The 26,418-nt window shown below is 34.6% G+C and overlaps 1 protein-coding gene and 1 long non-coding RNA gene across 3 annotated transcripts in view; one reads left to right on the forward strand and one right to left on the reverse strand.

Moving 5' to 3' along the window:
• The window catches only part of LOC135274005 (uncharacterized), a 348,490-nt gene extending 339,430 nt beyond the window's left edge, over positions 1–9,060 (reverse strand). For both annotated transcript variants that reach the window (XR_010341795.1, XR_010341794.1), the window contains exon 1: positions 8,832–9,060. This is a non-coding gene — a long non-coding RNA (uncharacterized LOC135274005). The remainder of the gene's footprint in view (positions 1–8,831) is intronic.
• Positions 9,061–9,229: 169 nt separating this feature from the next.
• The window catches only part of PHYHIPL (phytanoyl-CoA 2-hydroxylase interacting protein like), a 71,336-nt gene continuing 54,147 nt past the window's right edge, over positions 9,230–26,418 (forward strand). The window contains exon 1 of the mRNA XM_012445752.2: positions 9,230–9,555. Coding sequence (XP_012301175.1) covers positions 9,450–9,555 — 106 coding nt within the window. The 5' untranslated portion in view covers positions 9,230–9,449. The remainder of the gene's footprint in view (positions 9,556–26,418) is intronic.

The raw sequence follows: 26,418 nt of genomic DNA on the forward strand, positions 1-26,418 counted from the left end.
AGATATATCTGTGAAGGTAAGAACAATGGAACATGGAGCAAACTAATTGTGTCTATATCCTTATAACTGTGCTCATTGTATACAGTTTATTTTCAAGATTCCCTGATAAGGAACATAGGGAGGGCTGTGCACTTGAACACAGTCTGAGAATGCTATACTCCAATTATAGTGAATAGGAGAGGCAGGACCAGAGAGGAGAAGAAGAGAAAAACTCCCAGAGTGGTTGACTTAGAGAGGTTCTCTCTTCTCCATCTGTCCCAAGATTTCTTTCCCCCAGCCCCCTCAACATTAACTCCTTTCAAAGTGTGACTACTGTCAGCAGAGATATTCCCAGACAGGTTACTTTGAGAGCCATTTTTCATTTAGCTTTGTTTATTCACAAACATAAAACAGCAACAACTAAAGTTGTTGCTTTATTTCTTAAGGATAATCCGTGTAAAACTGGAAACTAACAATTGGGTTTTAAACACTGGGAAAGTCTACATAATATGTTTTTCTTCATGTGCCACATGATGCTGTACTATATTAACATTTATAGTATATAAATGTTAGTATTATGACAATTTGATCTTTTAAAATATCAAAAAAATAGAAGGACCTCTAATGTTTGTGATTTCTTTTTTTTAAATCTCAGAAACACAATAGCATACCATCATGCTCTCAAATCCATTGTTTTCTTTCCATACCCAATTATATTGTCCTGGTCTACAATATTATAGTTTCTTGCTGGAATGATAATCATCTCCCCTAAACTCCAGTCTTTTTTCAATTATACTCACTCTATGAGACATAGGCAGATTAATCTTCATATAACTGTAATTGTCACATACCTGCCTTAAAAGCTTCAGTAGCTCAGCATTAACGATGGAATACAAGTAGAGAGCTACTGTAGCTTATTAAGCAAGTTCTGATTAACAAGGTGCTTTAGTGGGTTGGTCTTAGGAACAGCATAAAGAGAGGAAGACTATCTACATGGCAATTTCAATATGTGGTCAAAATGATGAGAATATGGCAGTAGTACTAATAATAATTCAGAAAAAGTCACATGCCCAAGAAATATTACAAAATTGCAATGATTGTGATATAGTTTGATTTAAAGAGAAAAAGAGAAAATCAGAAAGTTGAGTAATATAAGGTGACTAAGAAGATACTGCTTCCAGTAACTATAATGAGGAAAATTAGAAAAAGAAATTAGTTTGAGGGAGTAATTGATTAATTGGAAATGATTATGGGAATGTAAATAAAAATTTTCATTAGTCAGAAATAGGGCAATGGCTTTTGTTTAGAGTTAGGGACTAAAGATAGGAATCCAACAGTAAGGGTGAAAATTTAAACATTAAGGAGATTAAAATTCACGAGATTGCATGAATTCTGAGAGGAAATAGTTTTAAATAGAAAAGAACATAATGTCAAATGTTGAACTTTAAAGAACACCTACACTCAAGGGGGTAGCATAGAAGCTAGAGTTGATAAACAGTAAACAAACATGTCAGAAGAGATCCAGTAGAGTTCGGCACCACAGAAGTTCAGCAGAAATAATCCACTAAAATATCAAAGAGGATGCAGATGATAAAAAGCCTTTCCATTTGCTGTTATGAAAATCTTACCAAATCCAAATGGCATTTGAAGAGTAATCACAGTGCTGAAAATTGGTGATAAGTTGTAGGAGGATAAGTAAATGGAAGCAAGGAACAATACATTTATCGCACTTCACATTTTATAATGGGCCTCTTCCATACATTAGAATATTAAGAAGTTGGACAATAACTGTTTGGTTCAAGTAAGATAGTTTTTAAAATGAAGGAGATTTGTCAATGTGTAAAGACAAAAGAGAGTCCGGAGAAAGAGACTCAAGCTAGAGGGGAGAAAAATAGGAAGCTAAGTCTATCCTACAGTCCACAGGCACTGAATGGGGAGCACAGATGAGGGAAGAAGTTGCAAGTTTTACCAGAACCTACTGAGCTAAAGTAAGAACAAATGAGAAACTTCATGCTGCTTTCATTTTTCCCACCAGGAAAGTGAGGGTGGGATCCTTCTAAATTTTTAAAAATATTTTATGACTGATAAAAATTACATATATTTAGGATATAACTTTGGGTATATACCCAACAGAGGAATTGCTGGATCATATTTTAATTTTTGGAGGAACTTTCATACTATTTTCTGTAATGACTATACTAATTTACCTTCCCACCAACAATATGCAAGGATTTTCTTTGTTCCATATCCTCTCCAACACTCGTTATTTTTTGTCTTGTTAATTAATAGCTCTTTTAACAGGTGTGAGGGAATATTTTATTATGGTTTTAATTTAGATTTCTGAGAATTCGTTATTTTGAGCATTTTTTCATATACCTGTTGATCATGTGTACGTCTTCTTCTGACAAATGTCTATTTAAATTGGGCTGTTTTCCTAAATCAGGGCTGTTTCCAATTGAGTTGTTTGTGTTTGTTATATATTTTGGATATTAGCCCCTATGAGATGTATGGTCTGCAAAGAAATTTTCCCCATTCCATAGGTTGTCTCTTTCTGTTGATTGTTTTCCTGGCTCTACAGAAGCTTTTTAGTTTGATGTAACTCCATTTGTCTATGTTTGCTTTTGCTGTTTGTGCCTTTGGGTTTATGTCCCCTCCAATCCCAAATTATCAATGTCATCTTTCCCCTGTTTCCTCCTATTAGTTTTATAGTTTCAGTATTTAAGTATTTAATCCATTTTAGTTGGTTTTTATATGGTGTGAAATGAAGGTGTAATTTCATTTTTCTACATGTGGATATCCAGTTACCCCAACACCATTTACTGAAGAGACTGTCCTTTCCTCATTATGTGTTCTTGGCACCTTTGTCAAAAATCAGTTCACTAAATACATGGATTTATTTTTGGGCTATTTTGTTCCACTGGTCTATGTCTCCATTTAATGCTAGTAACATGCTGCTTTAATTACCATAACTTTGTAATATAGTTTGAAATCAGGAAGTGTGATGCCTATGGCTTTGTTTTTGCCCCAGACTGCTTTAGCTTTTCAGTTTTTATTTTGCAGTTTCACATAAATTTTAGGATTTTTTTTCTATTTCTGTGAAATGCCCTTGGAATTTTGACAGAGATTGCGCTGAGTCTGTAGGTTGCTTTGGGCAGTGTGGATCTTTTAACACTATTAATCTTTCTAATCTATCAAGGTGGGATATCTTTCCATTTACTTGTGTATTCTACAATTTCTTTCATCAATATTTTATAGTTTTCATTGTACAGATCCTTCATATCATTGGTTTTAGGTATTATATTCTTTTGATGCTATCGTAAATGGAATTGTTTTCTTCATTTCAAATAGTTTGTTGTTTTATTGCTGCTGTATAAAAATACACTGATTTTTGTATGCTAATATTGTATCCTGCAACTTAACAATCTGTTAGTTCTAAGAGTTTTTTTGGTGGAATCTTTAGGATCTTTCTAAGATCATGTCATCTGTAAACAGAGATAATTTTTCTTCCTTTCCTATTTGCATGTCTTTTTTCATTTTCTTGTCTAATTGTTCTGGCTAGGATTTCCAGTAGTATGTTGAATATAAATGGTGAGAATGGGCATTCTTATTTTGTTCCTGATCTTAGAGGAAAAGCTTTCAATTTTTCACCATTAAGCATGATATTAGCTATGGGCTTGCCATATATGGTCTTTGTTGTGTTGAGGTGCATTCCTTCAATGCCTAATTTGTTGACAGTTTTTATCAGGAAAGGATGTTAAATAACTGTTGAATTCTTTTTCTGCATTTACTAATATGATCATATGGTTTTCATCCTGTAGTCTGTTAATATGGTATATCACATTTATTGATTTGTGTATGTTAACCATCTTCATGTTTTAAAAGTCTCAATACATTAAACCATAGATACTCTAAATACAAAAGTTCTCAGTTTTGAAAAAGTTATAAAAATATTTCTATAAATTTGTACTGCAAAACTGACCAAATATCCTTTCTTAATGGCGTTTTGGTGTCCTACAGTAACAATATCCTGACTTTTTGGGGTGTTTTACAGTTCATAATAATACTTTTATATGCATTATGTCACTTGATCATCACAAGTCTCAACACTACTTGAGTCAAGACAAACAATTTAGAATATTTGAATTGCGTTCAACTGTGTTTCTGTCAATTATGAGGTTTCCTTTGCCCTGTCGTTTAAAATAGGGTTTAGGAAAACTTTCCATAGTGTTATGAGAGGAAATCAGCACTCATTTATTATGCATTTTGTGGAGTTTGTTTCTATCTGGTTTTGATTCTTGGCACCCTCTGCTTAGTCATAAAATCCTTGGTTGTGCTTGGAGTTCTGGGCCATTTATATGAATAAGATGGACCTATGCACTAGCCTACCAAAAGGACTGTGTAGCCTACTTTGATAAAATCCTAGGCCAGCTGAAGCAATATAACAAACAATATAACTAAATACATTCAAAGTATTGAAGTTCACTAAAATAATTCAGCAAATTTTCCTAAGCATCTTCTCTTTGCAAATACTATAATATGTGCTTAAAGTTTACAATATCACAGAGAAATAAGAAATATTCATGGAAGAGGTATAGGATTTTTATGTGTTTGCAAGCTCAGAATGTGTGAGCAGAGTGATATTACTGTCAAAAAAACTAATGTGCTCCTGGGCTGCATTACAAGATGTCTGGCACATACAACAAAGATGGTGTTAGTCCACTGTGTTTTCTTTTATATTCTTAATATATTTCCACACCTCGTGTGTTTATCTATGGACTCAGAAAAATTGGAGCTATCTAGAAGAGAGTGTGCAGAGTGACAGAGGGACTCAAAACAATGGGATATCACAAACATTTGCAAGAACTAAGAGTATTTAGGCAGATAATTGAATATATATGGATAATAGGAACGATTATTATTTTGTATTATGAACAAATGGGAAAATTAAGGCCTTTGTAGTGCTCTTATAGGAGACATGCTTGGGCTCAGAATGAGGAAGACTTTGGATTTCTTCGTGAGGATTTTAATTTAATATTTATTAGGAGATAATTAACTTCTCGTCAAGGGCTTTGCCACTGGATAAGGTATTAGATTAGATATATTTAAGGTCCTAAAATATGAGTCTGATTCTTCATGTACATTAATAATTTATAAATCATAACGTGATGTCTGTAAGAGAACTATAAATAAAGCCCTATAGAAATACAACATAAAGGTTTTTGACAGAGGGAATCATTTCAAGAGAATGTAACATATGAGTTGGGGCTTGAATGACTTATAGGATTTTGATTGTAATAGGAGACATCTCAAGCTAACGATTAGGTATCAAAAATGGTAGACTTTTCATTTTGTTTAAACTGATTTGATCACCTTCATGAAATCTCAGTCACTGACAAATAAGAGAGGGGAAATAATGTATTTTTATTCTAACCCAGACACCTGGATTCATTCAGTATTTTAAGCAGTTCCTTAAAGTTCAGGTTCATTAGGTAAAGACCCTCAAGTCTCTAAGATTTCTATCTTTTCTCCTACATCCTATTTTAGGTAGTATCTGGGAATATCAGAGAGCCCCAGATACCATTACTTGAGGCATTGGGACAAAGGGTCATTAGGTTTGAACAGTTCCTTCTGCCTCCTCTGGTCTCTGAGGTGACATTCCTTGTATGTCTAGTTGCTTCTGGTCTTTCACTTGAAGTTGGTAGCTAGAGAAACTCATGGTCTGTCCTTTCTTAGTTTGGCCAGGGCCTAGTGGCAATCTCTGACTAATGTGTCTCATCTCTTTGGTACTTTAGACATCCCTGGTCTAGAAGGTCTACTCCATAGTCTTTGCTAAACTAAAAGGTTACCTTGCTCTTTTAACATAAAACTTTAGGGAAGATTGGATAGCTCTCAACTCACCCACCTTCTGAGTACTGTTGGAGCCAAGGGAACACTTCCCCTTAGCCCTCTGAAGGTTAGCTAAAAATCACTGATAAGAGGCAGATTAATAGGAGAAAAGGCATACAAATTTCTTTGATCACAGTTTTATGTGAAATTTGAACACCACATTTTCAACACAGGGGTGTCTTCAGAATGAAGACCCAAAGATACAGGGAAAGTTGTCCATTTTAATACTTAGGTTCAACAAGGTATGAACAGCCATGAAGAAATGTGACTGGACAAAAGAGATATGACCTAATACTAATAGACCGAGTGGGGAAACCCAGAAAGGCCTGCCTGTCTAGATTCTTCTTGACCTCTCTGAGCATGCACTTCTTCCTTTTGGCTATGTGTGGCAGGGACCTCTCTGGAATGGGGATCTTATGACCTTCAGTTAAACAAGGTAGGTAAGATAATTTCTTTATGGCCAGTTTTTACACAGAAAAGCAGAAGAAAAGTTAGAGTAATATTTCTGGATTTTATGGCTGGCTTTGAAGAAAAGGAGTCGTGGTTTCTATAATCCACCTTGGGGAACAGGGATTCTAGTTTCTTATAGCTAGCCTCAGGGGAAAATGAGACTGAGAAGCTGGAGGTCAGAAGATGAGAGGAAAAACTTTTACTTCTGAGGCCTTCTTTGTGAGGAGGCAGGTATTGTTTTCTGAATTTCAGTAGTACCTAAGAACTTAGAGCACTCTGAAAAGTCAACACTTACCCTGTCTCTGCCCTGTTCAAGGTTACTGGAATGTGGTTTCTGCTCAGTCTGATACCTTCCCAGATATCTGAGAACTGGGAAAGTAATTTCTCTGTCCTTGAGTTTTCCCACACCAATCTGGGCATTTCTAAAGCCACAGCCTCTTACTCTACATCTTCAGGGTGGGAATGAGTAAAAATGTTTCTGGTTGCCTTCCTTGAGCTCTTCTACTCCTTTCCCATAATTCTCTAAGCCAAAGAGAATAGGATTTTCTTTGACCTTACTTTACTTTACTTCATAGCCACCACCTTCTTTGTATCAATCTCATCTCTGGCCAAACCCTATACAGTAGACTAAGATATCTTGTCTTCATTATGGAAGAAACTCTATCATTTGGTCCACCAGGCCTAGCCTTGATATGTTGAACCATAAACTAATTTGCATTTTACTTCTTGACAATGCCTGGATTTGAAGCCTAACAACTTGATTAAAAAATCCTATATTGAATATTGAAAGTTAAATGGTAAATATTTCTTTTGTATTTCTTCTACAAAAATCCAAATACTCAACAGAGAGGTGCCTTGGATTGAATAGGTTGTATACCCAGAAAGTGACATTAATACTTCTCAAAACATTACCCTTTCTGATTACACAAATATGCTAGCTGACAAATCTGATCATGCTAATTTCCTATTTAAAGTCTTTTAATAACTTCTCATTCCCTGAAGATAAAATCATTTTAGAGGTCTTCCTGACCATTGAGTCTAAGTTATAAACCCTGTGCGTGCTTCTACAAGCTTGCATACTTCCTCTTTCTTAACTCCTATCCTACTTTTACTTTTTCCATATCTATCTTTCTTGATAAATTTGAACTCCAAATTTCCAACACAGAGCACAGTGTCCTGGATATAGGTACTTAATAAATATTTGTATGAGTTTTAATTAAATGCATATTTCTCACTTTTAAATCAGTAAATTGTTATTCTAGTTTACACAGTTTCTTTTTTGATATTTAGAAATTTGAGACTACTCTGAAAGATGAACACACTGTTGGGCTTACAGTATCAATTTCTAGTCCTATATAGAGCCGGACTTTCGAACACAGAAAATTCACAAATACTCTCTTGTCATATCCCTTAACAGGTAATAATTTACCCTCTCCTTGGGGACACCTTTACCTTTAAACAAGAATTCTTTCAAACTTCAAAAATATCCATCTTCATTAATACCTAAGTTCATAATGAAGACTTTTCACTTTAGGATACCTAATTATCTTTCACCAAATTACGAAACTTCAGTTATGTCAAGATTTTTCACAGGCTTATTTTACTTTAAGCTGGTCCTTTCATTTATTGAAGCTTCAATTAACCAGACCTCATCATGTTATGGCTAAATGGATGTGACTAGAAAGGGTAGCATACAGCCATGTAAGTGTAAGCTGTTACTTCTTGATTAACATTTACGTTTGAAACTGGAAAATCAATAAAAGGGAACTTATATTATATATTTACAAGCAAATTAAGAAAAGGGGGACACTATTTTTTGATCCCGATAGCAAGAAAACTAAAAACTATTCCAAAGAAGCAAATGGGAACAGAGGTCAATAGGCTGTGAACTCTATTTTATTTTTAAAACGTCTGCACATCCACTAAGCGCACTGCAGAATCTTAAATGCACTTAAAAGCAGTGGGGATACAAGTTTAGGGTAACTGAGGAAGCACAAGTCAATCTTCATTATCTATTGTAGCAAAGATTCCTTCCAAATCCATGGGAGTTGGTGCTGTTTATCCTCCCTTCATTAGCGCCCAGAACAATGGCACAGGGTGAGCACTGAATACTTATTTGCTAAATGCATCAATGAATGAAGCTACAGGGTGAAGGCAGGCTACGTAGCTATTGGTCCCGTGGCTGTTGGCCCCGCAGCATGTCTGCCGCCTTTTCAGCAGGCTTGCTGCATCTCCTCATTCCCTCACCTTTCTGGCAGTAAGGAGTTCCCACGTTTGCCCCGCTTCAGGGTCGAGGGACGGCAAAAGGCTGTCTCTAAACCCCTCCACGCCTCAGGTAATCCGCTGATTGATCCCACAGACGCAGCTGTTTCCGAGGAATGTCTGGCAGAGCCCACAGGGCGGGCAGCGAGTATCCCAGGATTTTCAGGGGAAAAGGTGGGTCCCACACCCCAATACCATACAAAGAGTCCAAAGAGTCTGGGCCCTTATTTTCCTGTTCTTAAAAAACAACTAACCTGCTCGCCCTCGCCTCCTCGTGCAGACCCCTCTGGGCCAACTCAGGCTTAGCCAGACACCGAGAACAGACAGAAGACGCTAACTCGCCACCACCAGGAAAGAGGGCGAGGCAGCCGCGCTGCGTACAGCTCCCGCAGTTCTCACGCGCTCGGTCGCCCGACGCGTCACGCGCTCGGTCGCCCGACGCGTCACGCGCCAGGTTGCCTAGGCAGTGGCTCGAGGGCAGGTGGGGGCGCGTGCGCGCAAAAGGGCGGGGGAGGGACCGCCGCGCGCCAGCAGGTGGGCGCGTCCTCCCGCGTGCGTGCGCGCGTCGTGCCCTCTTCCTCACGTTCCCCGCGCGCTGCGTCCCCTCCCCACCGGGAGCGCGCGCCTCCAGTCCTCGCGCCGTTTCCTGCTCGGTCTCTCAGAGCCACACACTCCCCGGAGCTCCTGCCACAACCGTCGCTTTCGCGGCGGCTCTCCAGACCGGTGCCTCAGCCCCGACGCTGCATCATCGCGTCCCAGGCCTCCTTCCCTCCCTCTGCCACTCCCCCTCCCTTTCCCGCTCTTCTTGCCCACCGGGCCGGCACAGAGAGCCTGGATACGAAGCAGGCGGGCTTGAGAAGGGGGTTGGAAAAATGGAGGTACCGCGCCTGGATCATGCCCTCAACAGCCCCACCAGCCCCTGTGAGGAGGTGATCAAAAACCTCAGCCTGGAGGCCATTCAACTGTGCGATCGGGACGGTAAGAGCGGCCGGGACCGCGAGGGAAGGGACCGAGTCCGCCCCGAGGCGCCGGGGCTACTCTGGCTCCGCCGACGCCGCTTGCCAGGGCCACACGGTCTTTTGTTGTCCCCTCTGTGCAAATAAATGCAGATGTTGGTTACCCTCCGCCCACCGCCCTCCCCTCACCCCAGAAACAAAAGGACCCCAGGGCTCGCGCCTTGGCGCGGAAAGTAGCCGTCCACAACCGTGGCGCCCTTCCCCGCCCTCGCCCGCCTGGCCCGGGCGAAGGCGACGTTCCCGTCGCGGCTCCTGCCCCGACGAGGCGTTTCCGATCTTTGCCGCAGTCCGGATTTCCTGGGTCTCCGGGCACTGAAGGGGAAATGCCCTCGGGATGTTTCTAGCAACGCCCTTCCCCCAACACACACACACATAAGTTACTATTCTCCTCCAGAAACTTATCATTTTCTTTCTTAAACCTCCCATCGTCAGACTCCCCAAATTAACTAGTCTTTTTAGCCTCTCAGATTGGAATTAGGATGACAGTTTTTCATTGAGGGCGCAGAAAAATAGTGCATTTCAGCACCAAGGACAGACACAACCTTTGTGGTTTCTGGGCTCCGATTCAGAATGTCGAAAATCTGTTTGACCTAATGTATGTGCTGTGATTAAGACTGTGTGGCGAGTATGTACCATTGGGTGTTGATATTATATCGTTTATTCTGTTGTTAAAATTGGCAGGCTCCTGAAGGAGGAAATTGATTGAACACAGGTCTGATCGTTGAAGACATAAGCTAGTGCTCTGTGCAATGTGGTTAGTTACGGTGCTTCTGGGTTAGTTGGACTAGAGTCTGCTATATCAGTAATGTGAAATAAACTTCATTTGTAAAGAAATCGTCTGATTAGTAATTGGTTGGCCGAATAATTGTAAAATTCTACATCTGACAAAGGAAACACAGTGTACATGTTGTCAAGAGGGCCCCGAATACTTTTTGACTGTAAATGAAATTAACTGTATATGGAGGTAATGACTGCAAAACATTTTTTAACCAAAGTTATGTACAGATACTAATACACTCACAATAAGGTCATAAAATTTATTAAGGTAATCCAAATAGGGAGCAGAGGTCTTGTTTCCAAAATAATTTAAATGGTAATAACGTGGGTAGACATTGCTATTCAGCACGTTTATATCAAGTGAGCACCGAACTTATTTTTATATTTATTAATACAAATTTGTATTTAATAATTCTGAAACCGGAATTCAAACTTTTTGAAACCAGAGCCACTTTAATTTCTGAAACAGGTGTAGTATGTGAATAAATACATACACTTGCAAAGGCAGCTTGTATTTCCTTTATTCTTAGACTGTTTTACTCACCATGGTAGTAAGTGCACGTATTTATGGTATCTAAAAAAAATTATCCTTTTGGTATTTCATATGTAAGCTTGCATTAGATTATAAAGATTTTTAATAACACAGAAAATCATTTGGATTTTAGTTTGTACTTTTATGACATGACTTTTTATAATGTAACCATTGTAAATTGTAAATATTTTCTTAAATTGGTTTGAGAGAAAAACAAGACTAATAAAAGTAGACTTCATTTTTATGTATTGCAATGATATATCAAAAGCTCATTCTTGTCCTAATTGGAATTAGGCATTAATTGTTGCTCTCAGAACTTGGTAATCTGAATGCTTAAAACTGCATTTACCACGTGTTTCAAAGATATTAGGGAAAATTATAACTTTTTCATGAAGTTCACAGAGTTAATAGAGTGTGAAAATTAATGTTGTATTTACTGTGATCTCCTAGAGGAGTAGCTATTTTATTCTGATATTTTTCAGTTGTTTCTTTTCAAATTAGGAATCCCACAAAATGAACAAATTATGTAACATTTAATTTTGGGGAGGGTTCTGGCACTAATATCTATGAAAATTTCTATTTGCTGACTTCCAAGTAATTTAATATAGACTAATTAAATAGGGTTTTATTTTATAAAATAGCATATACCAACAAATACAAAGAGCTAACTTCTACTAGAAGATGTATAAAATTTGGAAATACTTTTTTTTTAAGAGATGTTGTTAAATGCTTATTTTGTTTTCCTATCTTACATGTCAATTCCAAAAATATTAACTTGGCTTCATAGGAATAATTTAGGGGAGATAATGTTTGTTTTTGATAGAACAGTGTATAAAATGTTGCATTAAATTTGTCAATCAGACCTTACTTAGCATCATTTTATATTGAGAAATTTTCAGCTAGATGCTTTTTACTCCCTTTGCTTCCCTTCTTTCACTTCCTTTCACTTTTTCTCTCAAGTGTCATTATTTTACTTCTATAAACACGTAACATAGGAAAGGATGTGGCAGAATATGGGACAGAAGATCTATTTAAGTACCTAATAAGAGCTATATTTCATAATTTATGATAGACTATATTTGTTTGGTTTGCTCTTTTCTCACTTTATTTTAATCTACTGTTAATTTGGTGATGAAAAAATGAGAGAAACATTAATCCTCTGGAAATGGAATAAAATAGAGGAAAGTAGTATGGTTGTTAAAGGTACATTTTCTTTTACCTTCTTCACTCAGATATTTTTAATTTTATAATGTTTTCATACTGTATCAACCAAGAGCTATGCCTGCTGCTGAACATAATTGTATATCTCTTATGTTTCCCTGGGTCTTTTTGTTTTTGTCTGTTACTTGTCTATTTTCCTATGAACTGATGATTACATTATCAGCAGTAATTCATTTTTTTCATAGTTTCTAAAAATATTTAATAGCTTCTGAAGAATATGGATTAGATTCCACATGGTCATACAATTGGATTTTTAATTAAGCAAGACAGTTATTACACACACACACACACACACACACACACACTACCTCATGGATAGTCTTTCCTAGGCATGTGTACTTTGGTTGTCAGTACCTGGTCCTTGCCCAGGTGTTATTCTGAAAATATACTGTAGATCTAGGGGTTTCTATTCCTATTACAAGTAGAGTATTTCTGTTTCTCCATTTCTGCTGTGTTGAAGTATACTCCAGTTGCATACATGATGTACTTTTATTATGACTTTTCAAAAAAATTGAAGGAGAAAAACAATTTGTTTTGAAGCATTAATAATATGGGAGCCCATTTATAGTTCGATAGATACTTCAGACATTCACTGACCTGTGACAAGACAAAGCAGCCCCCACCCCACACAGAGAATTTTACATTACTTGTGCTTTTCATGTTTTAATCACACACACACACATATATGCTTTTTCTTCCTTGTTGAACATGAAAGATCTATCTACATGTTGCCTTACATATATCTAAGCTCCCTCCAGCTTTGTTATAGTAAGGAAGAAAATACAAAATTAATTTGTTTTAAAACATTTAAATATACCCTCAAGTCTTCATAGCTTTAACAAACATTATTTCTATGAGTAGGGCACTTTATGACTGCCCAGATATGGTATAAACCATAGGGTTTATGATGTAGTCAGCAAGGAAACACATTGGAAAGAAATTACACAGAAGCTGACGGATTTCCCTGTCTTTGTTTCTAACAATATGTGGAAAAAAATAGGGGAATAAAAGATTTTATCTATTTTACATATTTAAAAAGATAAACTTGTTTGAATGTTGAGTTAAATATTTCTTTAAATTAGAAATCAATTAAGACCTTATTTTGGCTATTGACATGAATTCAACAAATTTTAACTTTGGAAATATAAAGTGACAGAAATGCTTAGCAGCACAGTGATTTTAGATAATCCTTAATGACGTTTTCTGAAGTAGACATCTAAGAGGAATACCCATCACTGTAACCTTTAATAGTCTTTATTACAAGAATATAAGGTAGTCGTTAGTCAATCTCACTGACATACGATGTAGCATAGTGATATTACCATTTTAGATTAGAACAGCCTTGTTACAATATTGACTCTTGAAAGCCATGTAACCTTAAACAAATTACCTAACTTGTTTTAGCCTCAAGCTTTGTTATGTAAAGTGGGTATAATAATACCAATCCTGTGGGATTGTTGAAACAAGTATTACTTACATAGAATTTATTACCAGTCTTTATATTAATGCAAAATATAAAGTAATAGTTATTATCGTGAATGGAATATTATCCACATAACTTCTTGAGTTGAACCACTGCTTTTTAAAATTTCTTTTTTTGCTAGTGTCTAGATCGTTATTTTTCATATTTCAGTTACATGTTATTTAGTTAGGAAATCACTTCAAATTCGTGAGTCATTAATGGAATCTATAAATTCTGAATTTTAAAGAATAGTAAATTTTGAAATCAGTTATAGTACTATTATCTTTTATTTCTCTTTTACCATCCTATCAGTAATATCTTTATCACCTTAGACCTAAAAATTGTTTTTTCTCGTTCAAATCTGCTGTTTGCTATTTTTCATATGCTTTGTAACCTTGATGCTTGTTTTGTGTAGGTATTTGCCTTAGAGCCCTTCTTTGTTCTTAATTTACCATGTCTTTCTTTATTAACTTTTTCCCAGGATAGACATGTACTAGGACATGTAGCGTGGGGATTAATTTCTTTGACCCAAATATGACTATAGAGATATTAGTGAGTATGAAACAAAACAAAAATAAAATAAAAACTAAAAGAAACAAAAAATTTGAAAACCATCAGATTGTGTTAAACCAATTCATATACTTGTTAGGGTTTTAATTCATTCCCAGGGAAGACCAGGAAGTTACTAGAGTGAAAGTTACATCAAAGGATATGTGACCAGACTCCCTCCAGTGGTAGAATGACTGATGTGTTGTAAGTTTAACAGTGGCAACTTACTTTGTTGCCTAGGTAGGCCGGTCAGATATTCAGTCTCTATAGAACACTATTTAGACAATTTTCAAGTTATTTGGTTTTGTCTCCACTGATACTTCTTCTTCATTTAGGCCCAATCTTGCCTTTTCCTCTAACATATGTGAGTATACCTTCTTGATGACTTTTATATTTTATCCTGGGCCTCGATAATAACAGCAGCTAAGTCACTCATTGCAGCAAGCATAAACCCTTCTACTTTCTGGTTTTCCTTCTCTGCCTTCTTTAGTAGATGCATAACTTAAGGTTTGCCTTGTAGAATGTACCTCTTTTTTGGATTTATTTTCCATTTGTTAAATTTCTGTATGTGAATCTTTTTTATTATTTAAATTCTATTTTTACTTTAAAACTTGTACCTCCTTTTTTAACCTTAAAATATTTTATTCTTTCGAGACAGAGTCTCTTTCTTTCACAAAGGCCTGAGTGCAGTGGCACGATCTCAGCTCACTGCAACCTCCACCTTCCTGTTTCAAGCAATTCTCTTGCCTCAGCCATAGCTAGGATTATAAGCACCCACTACTACGCCTGAGTAATTTTTGTGTTTTTAGTAGAGATGGGGTTTCACCATGTTGGCCAGATTGGTCTCAAATTCCTGACCTCATAATTCGCCCGCCTTGGCCTCCCAAAGTTTTGGGACAATAGTTAAACTGTCCTTTGAGCAGACTATATTTTATTTACCGACCTTTGAGAAGTAAAATCAGTGTTTGGAGAAGACTTAAATGTAGAAGGACAGTCTGAGCAGAAAAAATAAGTAGAAAGCTTCAGCATAGTCTGTATATGTTAAGAAGGGTAGTGACTGGAAATGGTATATAAGGAACCAAAAAAGAATTATGAGGAATTCATGACTGAATTTTCAAGCAACATGAAAAGTGATCAGGAGTAACTTTAGGATTTTAAGTTTGGGAAATCAGAAGACTCATTGGAATGATTCTTTCCAGGAAAGGGAAAAGAAAGAGAAAGAAAATAATATTTAAACATCCCGATGACATTTTTTTTCATCTCAGATTTTAGGAGTCAGTGAATGTCAAAATATGTCCTAAGCACTTTTCTAGGGGCATATCTCTCTCATAGATATTGTATTACCAGAATAATATTATATTACTGCTTTCTCATTATTGTTTCAGTGTGGTTCCCCACAAGATTACCCACTCATATTCTTTTTAGGCTTTTTTTCTTCCTTTATTCTCACTCCTCAAAGGCAGTAGGAGCTCCTCCAGGTCTGCTGCTAATACTCTGAGAATCATTAGAGTATAAAACCAACCAATTAATAGTTTAGAGAGGATTGTGAAATAGTGATTTTTGAGCCATCTCCATAAAAATATTGTTGGAATCTTAGGAGACATTTTAGAAAGATTAGTGTAAAGCAAAAAAATTTTTGAGTTATATTAAGATGTTTCAAATCTAACATTAAGAGAGCCCTTAGAAACTTAAAAGAAAAGCAATTTTTGTGTTCTAGGGAATAGAGTTCTAGAATGGGGAGAAGAGTTGCTCATGGAAACATATATTCCACCAGGGAGACTGGAAATTAAGTGAAAAGGGAAAGGTTATGATTTAACTTCGGTTTTAGAGTGACCTTTAATGTACTTTGTATCTCGCCCTTTGAGGGAAAGAAGTGGTTGCATCCAATTTTAAACTCCAAAGATGAAATTAATCTACAATTCAGGTTTGTTATAAATGCAAATAAGAGTCCTGTATTTTGAAGATGCTCAACAGATGTGAGTTGAACAGACATCATACTTGGAATTTTCGTTAGTTTTGTTATATTATGACTATTTGAGCCATGTTGTGGCTCATTTAAAAGGGGCTGCTCTGTGGTGATTTGCATATACTCCATTTGTTGTAGTGGTTGTGGCAACTAGTGTAAATAGACATGTTTTTTTGTTTTCTATAGCCTGTGGGAATTTTACTATCTAATAATAGTATGAAAGGCTTATAGTTTCCCTAGACATGCCAACAAAGACAAGGCATAAAAGGTTTTTCAGTATACTGATTTTCTTGAAAAATAGTGTCTCATCTTCCATGAATTTGAATATTGGTAAATCTCCCAGTCTTTAACATTTTAAAAGCTGATGATAAATGCCAACAAGAATTATATAGCTTTTGATCATCTACTATGCAATAGGTCCAATAGGTCCTTAATGGCTGCATTTTAGAGTTATATCTGTGAAGTAGAACAGGGGTGTGCATATTATGGTCCCTGGGCAAAATCCATAAGCCTGCTACCTGTTTTTATAAGTAAAATTTTATTGGAATACAGCCATACTCATTTGTTTACATACTGCCTATGGCTACTTTGCTACAGCAATAGGGTTGAGTAGCTATAAGAGACCACATAGCCCACAAACCTTAAGATGCTTATTGTCTAGCCCTTTATAGAAAAAGTTTGCCAACACCTAATACAAAAGATTGAGAACATAAGTTAATCTGTCTTGATAGGAATAAAAAATATTACCAGAAGAGTTGAGAAAAAAATGTGTACTCATCTTGCTTTTATATATTTCCAGGATTTTGCAATTAGGCAGATCAGGCAGAAAGATGTAGAGAGCTGAATAAGGTTATCAAGCAGTAAGGTAGCACTGTATGGAGTCAATCGAAGATAGGTGGCCCCCTATACCGTTGTGTCCGATAGGCAGTGACAGAAACAGACCCTAGTTTTAACTTGAAATCTAGCCTTCATATAAATAAGTTTACAAAGAAATGCTATTTATGCACGTGTTTCCAGGTATACTTATAATTCTATCAATAGATATGTTTTAAAAAGTGTCAGATAGTGTGAACTTTGAGAAATATGTATAGTTATATTGATACATATTATACAAATTTATGTAAATATATTCTTCCTTTGAAACCAAACTCATTAAAAAAGAGTCAAGATCATACTGATCTTTCTGTCTTCCATAGTCTATCTCAACCTGTCTCTAAAGGACCCTCTTAATTTTCTTTTTTAAATTTCCAATGTGTTACAGTTTGAAACTTATTAAGACTATTAAAGAATTTCTAGAAAAATGAAATTAAAATGATATGAATGAATTTTACAGAAGTACAGTTCACTGTTAAATTCCTTTAAAAGTTTCTAAATGCTTAATCCTAGTCTCACAGATTGATAATTTGTAGACTATTGCTTGTGGCTAGACCACATTTTTAGGTAGCACTAGCTAGAGGACAGCTAGTGCCATTCTGTTCTTGTTCAATGATTAATTTATGGGAACTTCCCTTAGCCAGTTAAGATTCTCACTTTTATTTTGTTCTTCCACTTACTATTTTTACTATTTATTTGTACATGCATTCCAACTTTAGGTTTACAGGATTTAGGAAGACTGTTTTGAGAGTCAATATATTTAAGTAGATAATTATTATAATTTTTGATAAATATTTTAATGGAGTATAGAAGAGAAAGTGGTTAATTCTATCTTGAGTCTGAGGAGCAACATTTTGTTGAGGGTTAAAAGTAAAATAAAAATTTGCCAGAAGAAGTAGGAGAGGGGCATTTCTGGCTGAGATAAGAGAATTAACAAAGGCACAAAATCATATATTCTGGGAATGCATAGCATTGCTGGAGGAGAGAAGTATGCCTGGTAGAAAATTAAGCTGAAAGCTAGTTACAGCTAGCTGGATTATGCCATGATTAGGATTTTGGATTTACTATCTCAGATTTCAAACTTTCTAATTTGTAGAGAAAATTTGTTTTAAAATATAACATTGTGCAATAAATAAAAGTAGCATTATTATAAAATTATCCTATAGTTTTATACTTACAGCATTTTTCAAATAAAGTCAACCAGTGGTATAGTGGGAATTTAAATTAGTAGCTATGCTTGAAAGTCACTATTTTATATCAGCTTCAGCATTCACTATATTTCTGTATCTAATTTTTATTGCATGATATGAAGAAAATTTTGGTTAATACAAATAAGTAGTGGCAAATTGTAATTTTTTAAGTCATTCGGCCTTCTCAGGATACTCTTCAAATAAACTGATCTCGATCAAAAAGAGAAATATTAAGTTTTTTTAAAGTTGAATCATGAAAGAATAAATGTTTCATTTGAGGGTAAGTGACAGAGTAAATTCGTCAGTTCATTTTTTCATTATTTGATGATAAAATTCTGTATCTTATATCATTCTGAGATATTTGTTGATAACATTTTAAAAACTCATACTTTTCTGCTGATCTCTTAAAATTTCTAAACAGTTGATTTAGTTTCCTTGCATGATGAATCTTAACTGTACGAATCAATTTTAATTCTGAAAATTTATTTGCATTATAAGCTTGGTAATATTGTGACTGTATTGTCAAATTAAATTCCTTCAGCTTCTTAAAAATGAGCTAATCAAATTGGTTTTTCCAAGTTATTTGTATTTGAAAGATATTTATGAAAGTTTTTAAAAATTACATTTAGAAAGTGTTTTTTGAAGAATATTTATACCTTGATTCAGGACACCCAGCTAAATTTGGAATGAAAAACGAGTTTTGAAATTTTCTGTTCATAATGTTACAATTAGCTCAGAAAAAATCCCCAACAACTTCAATCTAAAGAATAGTTTAAATGTGATTATCCAAACTATTTTTTAAATATCTTAATATCTAATCATTATTAGTATATACTTACTACTTGATGAAATCTGACAACTTTTAAAGGAGCTACCACTCCTGTGATTTTTTATTATGTTTTCTATTCTCCTCAATATAGTTGTCAACATTTTTGACAGTTTAGTTAATGGTGTGTTAAAAATTGATTTAGACATTAACATTTTCTTCTCCATTGTGTATTACTATTTCTGAATTTATCTAGTTAAAAAACTTGTGCAAAAGCAAATGTAGAAATCTGACTTGTATGTATTCTTACTCAGTTAAATTGGAAAGATCTTAGATGATCTCAACATTTGAATTAACTAGGTATATGTGATGAATATTTTTGCATTATCTCCATTTTCAGATATGTACCAATGTTTTCAGTTTGACAACGGTTCACTCATTTAACATTTGTTACAGTATCAATAATGCAAAATTTAAACTGCTTTTCTCCAGTTTTGTATGCTTCTGTTCATAGGTGATAACTTTGTTCCAATTATATTTTAATTGTTAGATTTGCAATAACTTCAGTCACTATGTTTTACAGCAAAATTATGGAACTTGTCAGAGACCATGTCACTATTTTGCCAAACTTTGTTATAAAAACCCGATGAAAACTTGTCAACTTTTATCACTACAACATGTCTTAATTACAGATGACTATCATTATATTTTAGCCTTAAGAGACTATTCCTGAGAGCTTCCAGCATATTTATTTCATTTTGAACATAGTTGCCACTGTGATCAATATATGCTGAAAACTCAACAGGTATCAATTAATAGTAAGACTTAATATATCTTGAGTCAAATAAGTAACAATATATCCATTTTAAATTTGTCTGTTATTTCCTGGTTTTAGCCAGTTTGATTTCTAGTTTTAGAGATATTTCATTTCCTATACTGGAAAAAGTAAAACTTTATCCCAAACAAGAATAACTTTATCACAAATACAATTAGAGAAGAAATATGCAAAACTCATAGTAAATTCTTAATAAGAGAAGAAAGGCCAAACAGATGAATCAGAGCCTTACCTGCAACTAATTGAACTCTGCATTCAAGTACATAATGTCTTTGTAAAACTTTACCTGAGCATGTACTTGTTGGCTTGAGTTTAAACGAATACACATGAGACAGAGCTACACCTTTTATTAGTACATGGTGCCATTTTGTGCACTGAGGTAGCAGGAAAGTCTTCTTTTGATGTTTATCCAAAATAAATAATAGAGGACAATTTAATATTTGCTATTTGTATTACAGTTTAAAATAGTTTTAAAAAAATTATAAAGTTAAATGATAATGTTTGATAAGCTTCTTAGCCACCTCTTTATTAAAAAATATTTAAGTCAATGGTCAGTGGTTCTCAAAATTTATCACCTAGACGACTTATTAAAAGAGATTGCTGGGACCCATCCCCTGAGTTTCTGATTCCTTAGAAACTGGATGGAATTCCTTAGAATTCCTTAGAAACTGGATGGAGCCCAAGAATTTGCATTTTCCAACAAATTTCTAGGGGATGCTGATGTTGGTGATCCAGGGTCCAGGCTTGGAGAAACAATCCTTTAGGTTGCATGGCCAAAGAAGTTCTTAAGTGGAGAAGAGATAGTAGATATTTATTGTTCAGATACAGTATTCTGGCATCTATTGGACAAATGAACTGGGATGTTCAGCTCAAAGAGTTTAACCACCTACATGGCAATTATAGATAATAAGTAGCATTGTTAAGACAAGATAAATAAAAATTAGGGGTGGAATTAAACAACATTTCTGAGACAAAAATCTGTCAACTTTGTGATGAATCTGGAAGTGTGACATATGAAAAAGTTGTTGTTGAGGATGGCTAAATTTGCTAGATTGGGAGATGGGGTACATTTTGACACCAGCAAATAAAATAGGAATTGTTAGTTGGGGGGAATATTATAGAGTAGGCTTGAAGATAAGCTATTACAGTCCTTTCTGGACAAGTTAGATTTCAATATCTGTGGAATATATAGATGGAAATTTTCAGAAGGCCGTTAGAAATATTCATCTGTGTCTCATAGGGAGAGAGTTTGAGAATACAGATGAAAATTTAGTAGTATTCTCTAAGCTGTTTTTTCTTGCCACATATTTGCTTTATCAAGTGTTCCCCCTTCATCTTCTAGTCAGTCTTTGAGACCCATGTCAGGCTGTTGGACTGCACATTAGAATGAGTAAATTAGTATGCTTCTGCCTTTTGTGTGTGTGTGTAGTATCTGAAAGGATCATTTTAAAATTACTTTAGATGTAATTATATTTGGTAGGTTGTGGTTATTTGGAGGAGTTAACATGGAATAAATACAATTAACCTAAGCTCTGTGCTTGATAGATTTCTCCCCCTTATTTTGACTGACAAGAGAACTAAGTGTATGATTATCTGTGCTTACTGTAGAAAAATACTGGATTAATTTTTCCCCCTTAAGCAACATAATATGTGTTGCATAAAATAAATTCACTGCCTAAAATAAATGAACTGTTGGAACTCAAATTAGCAGAAAAATAATGACAATGAAGCCTAAAGAAAGACTGAAATCTTCACCAAATCTTTGTCTAAGGCTTCCAAATTGAACATATATGTCCAAGATTTTCTTTTTAACCTTGAACTTACTAATTTTAATGTTTACTAGGGTATTTGTTGAATGCTAGGCTAGAAAACACGTAGTTTTTTATTAACTTTTTTTCTGCAGTCTTTTGTTTAAGCTTTGATAAACCTTCCATTTTAATAAATATGGTTTTTTAGTTTTTGTATGGCATTTTCAAGCTGTGCTTGGCCTGGATATTTGAGCTTATTTTTACATATATTCTTCTGGTATAATTCAGTATATCCAATATTAATATCTGTGGCACTTGATAGCTTGATACAGCTTTTTTGGCTATTTTTGGTATTTAAAAAAGGAAGCCCTAATGACTAAAAAAGCAGTGCTTCTGGAAACTTCTGTTTATACTACTTGTTTTGCTAAATGCTTTACATATTTAAATTCTACTAAAATTTACAGTATTGAAATTAAACTTAAAATAATGGTAAACATTCCAAATTCCAAATACAATTTAGCTACTTCTGCTGGAACTTTTGTTTACACTATGTATTGTGGGAGTATTTCTTTACCTTTTTTTTTTTTTTTTTTTTTTTTGAGACAGAGTCTTGCTCTGTTGCCCAGGCTAGAGTACAGTGGTGCAGTCTCGGCTCACTGCAACCTCTGCCTCCCAGGTTCAAATGGTTCAAATGATTCTCCTGCCTCAGCCTCTCCAGTAGCTAGGACTACAGCCACACACTACCATGCCTGGCTAATTTTTTTGTATTTTTAAGATATTTTTATTGTCTAAGAGCTTCATAAGTATCCACCATTGAACATTTTCCTTTGCTACCCTCATTATAGTTTCAAGAATGTTTTCCAATTTGTTTTCCTTTAGTGTTAATACTTTACTATTTTAATTTTCTGACAAACAGTACTTTCACTATATTTCAATGAAAATTTTAAATTTATTTCCCTGAATGCATGCATAGTGCTATTTAGTGCAGATAATGTGTGTATTTACTTATTTTCATTGCACTGTGAAAGCTGATGTGCTATATTTTAAGAAAATTTGAAATGATATCTAAACTTACAAAACACATTAATCAGGGAATAATTCTTTTCTTCTCTGTCAGTTCTGCAACATTCTTCATTGTTTCCTTCAGAAAAATTTGACAGAAATGCAAAATGGCAGTGAAATGTGATATCAACTAATTTGGCTTAAACAATGGTTTCTTAAGTAATCTGAAATTTTTATGAGAGGAAGTATATACTAGATATTGGAAATTCAAAGATGTAGCATTTTTAACTTCACGTATTTATAGGCCATGTCAAAGGTAGCTAAATTAGACAGTTATTGACAATTTTAATAGCACTCTAGATGGCTGAATTTGTGGCATTTACTTTTGAGTGTAGAAAGCTTGTTGCCCAGCATTTCTGTCAATGTTTCTTTATATTTTCTTTGAGCACACAAAAGTCTTGTGAAATGTCAAAAACATAATTTCTAAGCAAAAAATGACCCCCGAGAACGAAAAGGGAAATGATGTGAGAAAACAGAAAGGGGAAAAGGAGTTGTTAAAAAGTATTTTACAATATTTTTGCATTGACTAAGGTCATATTAATTATATAATTTATTGTTTGATTTATTTTGGTGCTAGAATTTAATTGCTTTTAAAATGACTTATCTCACATCATTAAGAGTCTGTGAATGCCCTGTGTAGGGGATGAAAATGTCTTTCCTTCTCATCTTTGGTTCATGGCTGAGGCCACATAACAAAAGACAGACTAACAAGAGAAAATCATACAAAATTTAATATAAGCTTTATATGACATGGAAGCCTTTATAAGGAAATGAAGACTTATAGAAAAGGATAAACTTTCGTATTTTTTATGTTAGGTTTGATGAGTGGACAGTCACGGAGAAATATAATTGGAAGATAAAATCATATGATTTCATGGTAATAAACTGGTGGGAATTTCACAAGGTTTGCTTCTTCAGATTCATTTCTGTGTCCTTATGTCTTCAGAGATAAGGATCTTCTTTTTCTCCAGGTATAGAGTGGACCTCTCCAGTGAAGGTCTTATAACCTGCCTCAGTGGAGAAGGGTAGGAAAAGGAGCGACCTTCCTTCTTCTATTTTCTCAAATTCCTTCAGCTTAAAGTATTTTAGGGTACCATGTCCTGAAACTCATTGCTTACGAACATTTTTCTGTTACATTCTATTACTTGGTAAGTTGTATGCTTTAATTGCTTTTACAAACGTAAAGACTTTTGAAAGCATCTTTTGTAAATGCCATGGTTATACTGTAATGATCTTCAAGTGACATTTATGAACTCCAGAGGGCAAATTAGATAATCAATTGCGCCATGGAATAAAGTTCAATTGCACCATGGAATAAAGTAATAGAATTTGTGTTAATGTTTATTTTTATATAACCTAGAATAAAAAAAGGTTTTATTAATGTTAGCTATAGAGATTAATATTTGATATATCAAACTATCACATATACTGTATATGCATGAGGTATATGTGTATAATTGCTGTATGCTTAGTGTTTTATAAGCACAGATAGTGATGTACTTTCCCAGTGTGATGTACCCATTCTTGTGTGGTATCTTTTCCAACTATGATAGCCCTTAAAACAAAGTATCTAAATAAAGTGAATTTAGAATTGATCATTGAGTTGCTGTATCATAAAATGTTAAACCAAGTTTATCAAAATAAGACCACATATTAATATATTATTAAAATATTTTTATTCTGAAGTTAATATGAAAATACTTAAAATTATACATTTTATCATTTTAAATTACTATTTTATCCAGTCTATGTTTATATTAGTATATGTGTGTATAATTTATAAAGAAATGGCTGCATTTATGAGTACACTCTCAACATTTTTTTATATAGAAGTATGAGTTGAAAAAAGTTTTAAGAATTGATTTGTAAGTATGTATTCTATTTTTGAACATCTTACTTTACACAGCAAGGCATACCTGTAATAAATCCACCAAATGTATTCAAAGATGGGTATTATGATTTCATTACACAATTATATACTCTTTATTGTCAAAAAGATTTCTTAAATGTGTTTTTTAACATAATGCTGTATATAGCAATTTAGATGAATTCCCTGGAGTCTAGAGGTAAAAATTTAAGATAATTTTTAGTTATGTATATGAAATCTCAACCTAGGTGCTCATCAAGAAGCCAAAATAACACCACAAATTTAGAAACATCTTACTATTCACTGCTACCTATGATAGTCCTCTTTTCCAAGAGATGGTTCTTATTATCCTCCCCAATTTCTCAGGCATTGACCTTGGGGGCATTCTTCACATAAAATATTAAGATAAAAATCCCTTGAATTCTGTCTCTTCAGTGGTCTGATCCGATTTTATCTCTTATAATTTTATAACTGAGTAACAGAATTCCTTTACGATTTGGCCATCACCAATCTCCTGTTCCTACAGTCCCATCTTATTCTTTCTCTGAAAATAACCTTTTGACGATAAGTTTTCAGTACCAGTCTTCCCTGTTAGGAAATCTTAATTCAAATGCAATAAATATATGGACTTTCATGAACCTTATTTCAGCCTTTCCTCTTTTTAGGGTCATTTGGTTTTGGCATCTTTCAGCCTGTTGTTCACCAACCTCACCTGGCTGACTAGTCAGCTGTCCTTTTTTCCCCCTACATTTTATGAGTTTTCCTTCCAACATTTCACTAAGTTTAAAGTGAACTGCTATTCCATGTATAATGCAAGTATTTGTACCTTTGTGCCAGTAAAAGCATTCCCTGCTTTTACTCTTCTTTCACATTTATAACCATCTTCTTTTATTCTGGCTGTGCTACCATATTTATTGTCTTTGAGTCAACACTTATTTACTTACGATTGTATATGTTGGTTCTACCAACAATTCCAGGGCCTACTTTCTTTTACATTTGGTCTTAAAACAGTTACTACCTGTTTTCATTAACATCTACTCTATCTATCTCCAAACTATTTTATGCTCCTCTTACATATTATTTATATTCATTACTTTTTTAAATTTTAACCTAGGTCGAATAGTAGAGTTTCATTTGTGTGTTTTTATTGCCAGTTACTCAGGATTGTGCTTGGCGCTTGATTTGCCTTTATGTCCTCTTGCGTATGGAGCACAGAGAAAGAATGGGCACAGGAAGATTAACTTAGATTTCTTTAATATTTGCTTTCTCATTTTGTTAGGTGCTGGCACTTCTTGAACCAATCCTACTGTGGTATAATGATTTTGAAGAATCAAAATGTAATGAATCCTTCCTAATTCTAGTTTCAACCATTGACTAATAATGAAATTTGGAATTAAACTAAAAATCTTACTAATGATTTATCACGACTGGGAATTGAAATATTAAAGGTTAATCTGAGCCTTGATATTTTTAAAGTTATAAATATATTTGAAACCTTACTTGAAGATTTGAGGTGTATCATTTATGTTTAATTCATCTATCAGATAAATATATAGGAAGTTCTCCTAACTGACTTGTGGGTGGTATAGGGGTCATGAAAGTAAAGCAAAAGAATTTAAAGGATAAATAGAAGTTAAGAAGGAAAAATTGGGAAAATAGATGAGCTACCAAGAGAAAGTAGTAAACAGTGAGTGAAAGATTACATAGGCAGTAATAGACAAGGTATAAGGAATCACCCCAACAAAGGTTTAGTAGTGACTGGGGCTAGAATGAGATTGAGAGTTAGATGAGATTAGGTCAGAGAGGAAAATATGTCAGGTCTTTAAGGACTATTTTAAAATATTATCCCAAGGGAGTGGGGGTTGAAAAATTACCCTCTGGTTACAATGTCTAATATTTCAGTACTAGGGTACACTAGAGTCCCATCCCCCATGTTATGCATGTATTACCCATGTAACAAACACATGTACCCCAGAA

This window comes from Aotus nancymaae, unplaced genomic scaffold, assembly GCF_030222135.1.
Source record: "Aotus nancymaae isolate 86718 unplaced genomic scaffold, 86718_ANA_hifiasm-v0.15.2.pri h1tg000010l, whole genome shotgun sequence".
Lineage (NCBI taxonomy): Eukaryota > Metazoa > Chordata > Mammalia > Primates > Aotidae > Aotus > Aotus nancymaae.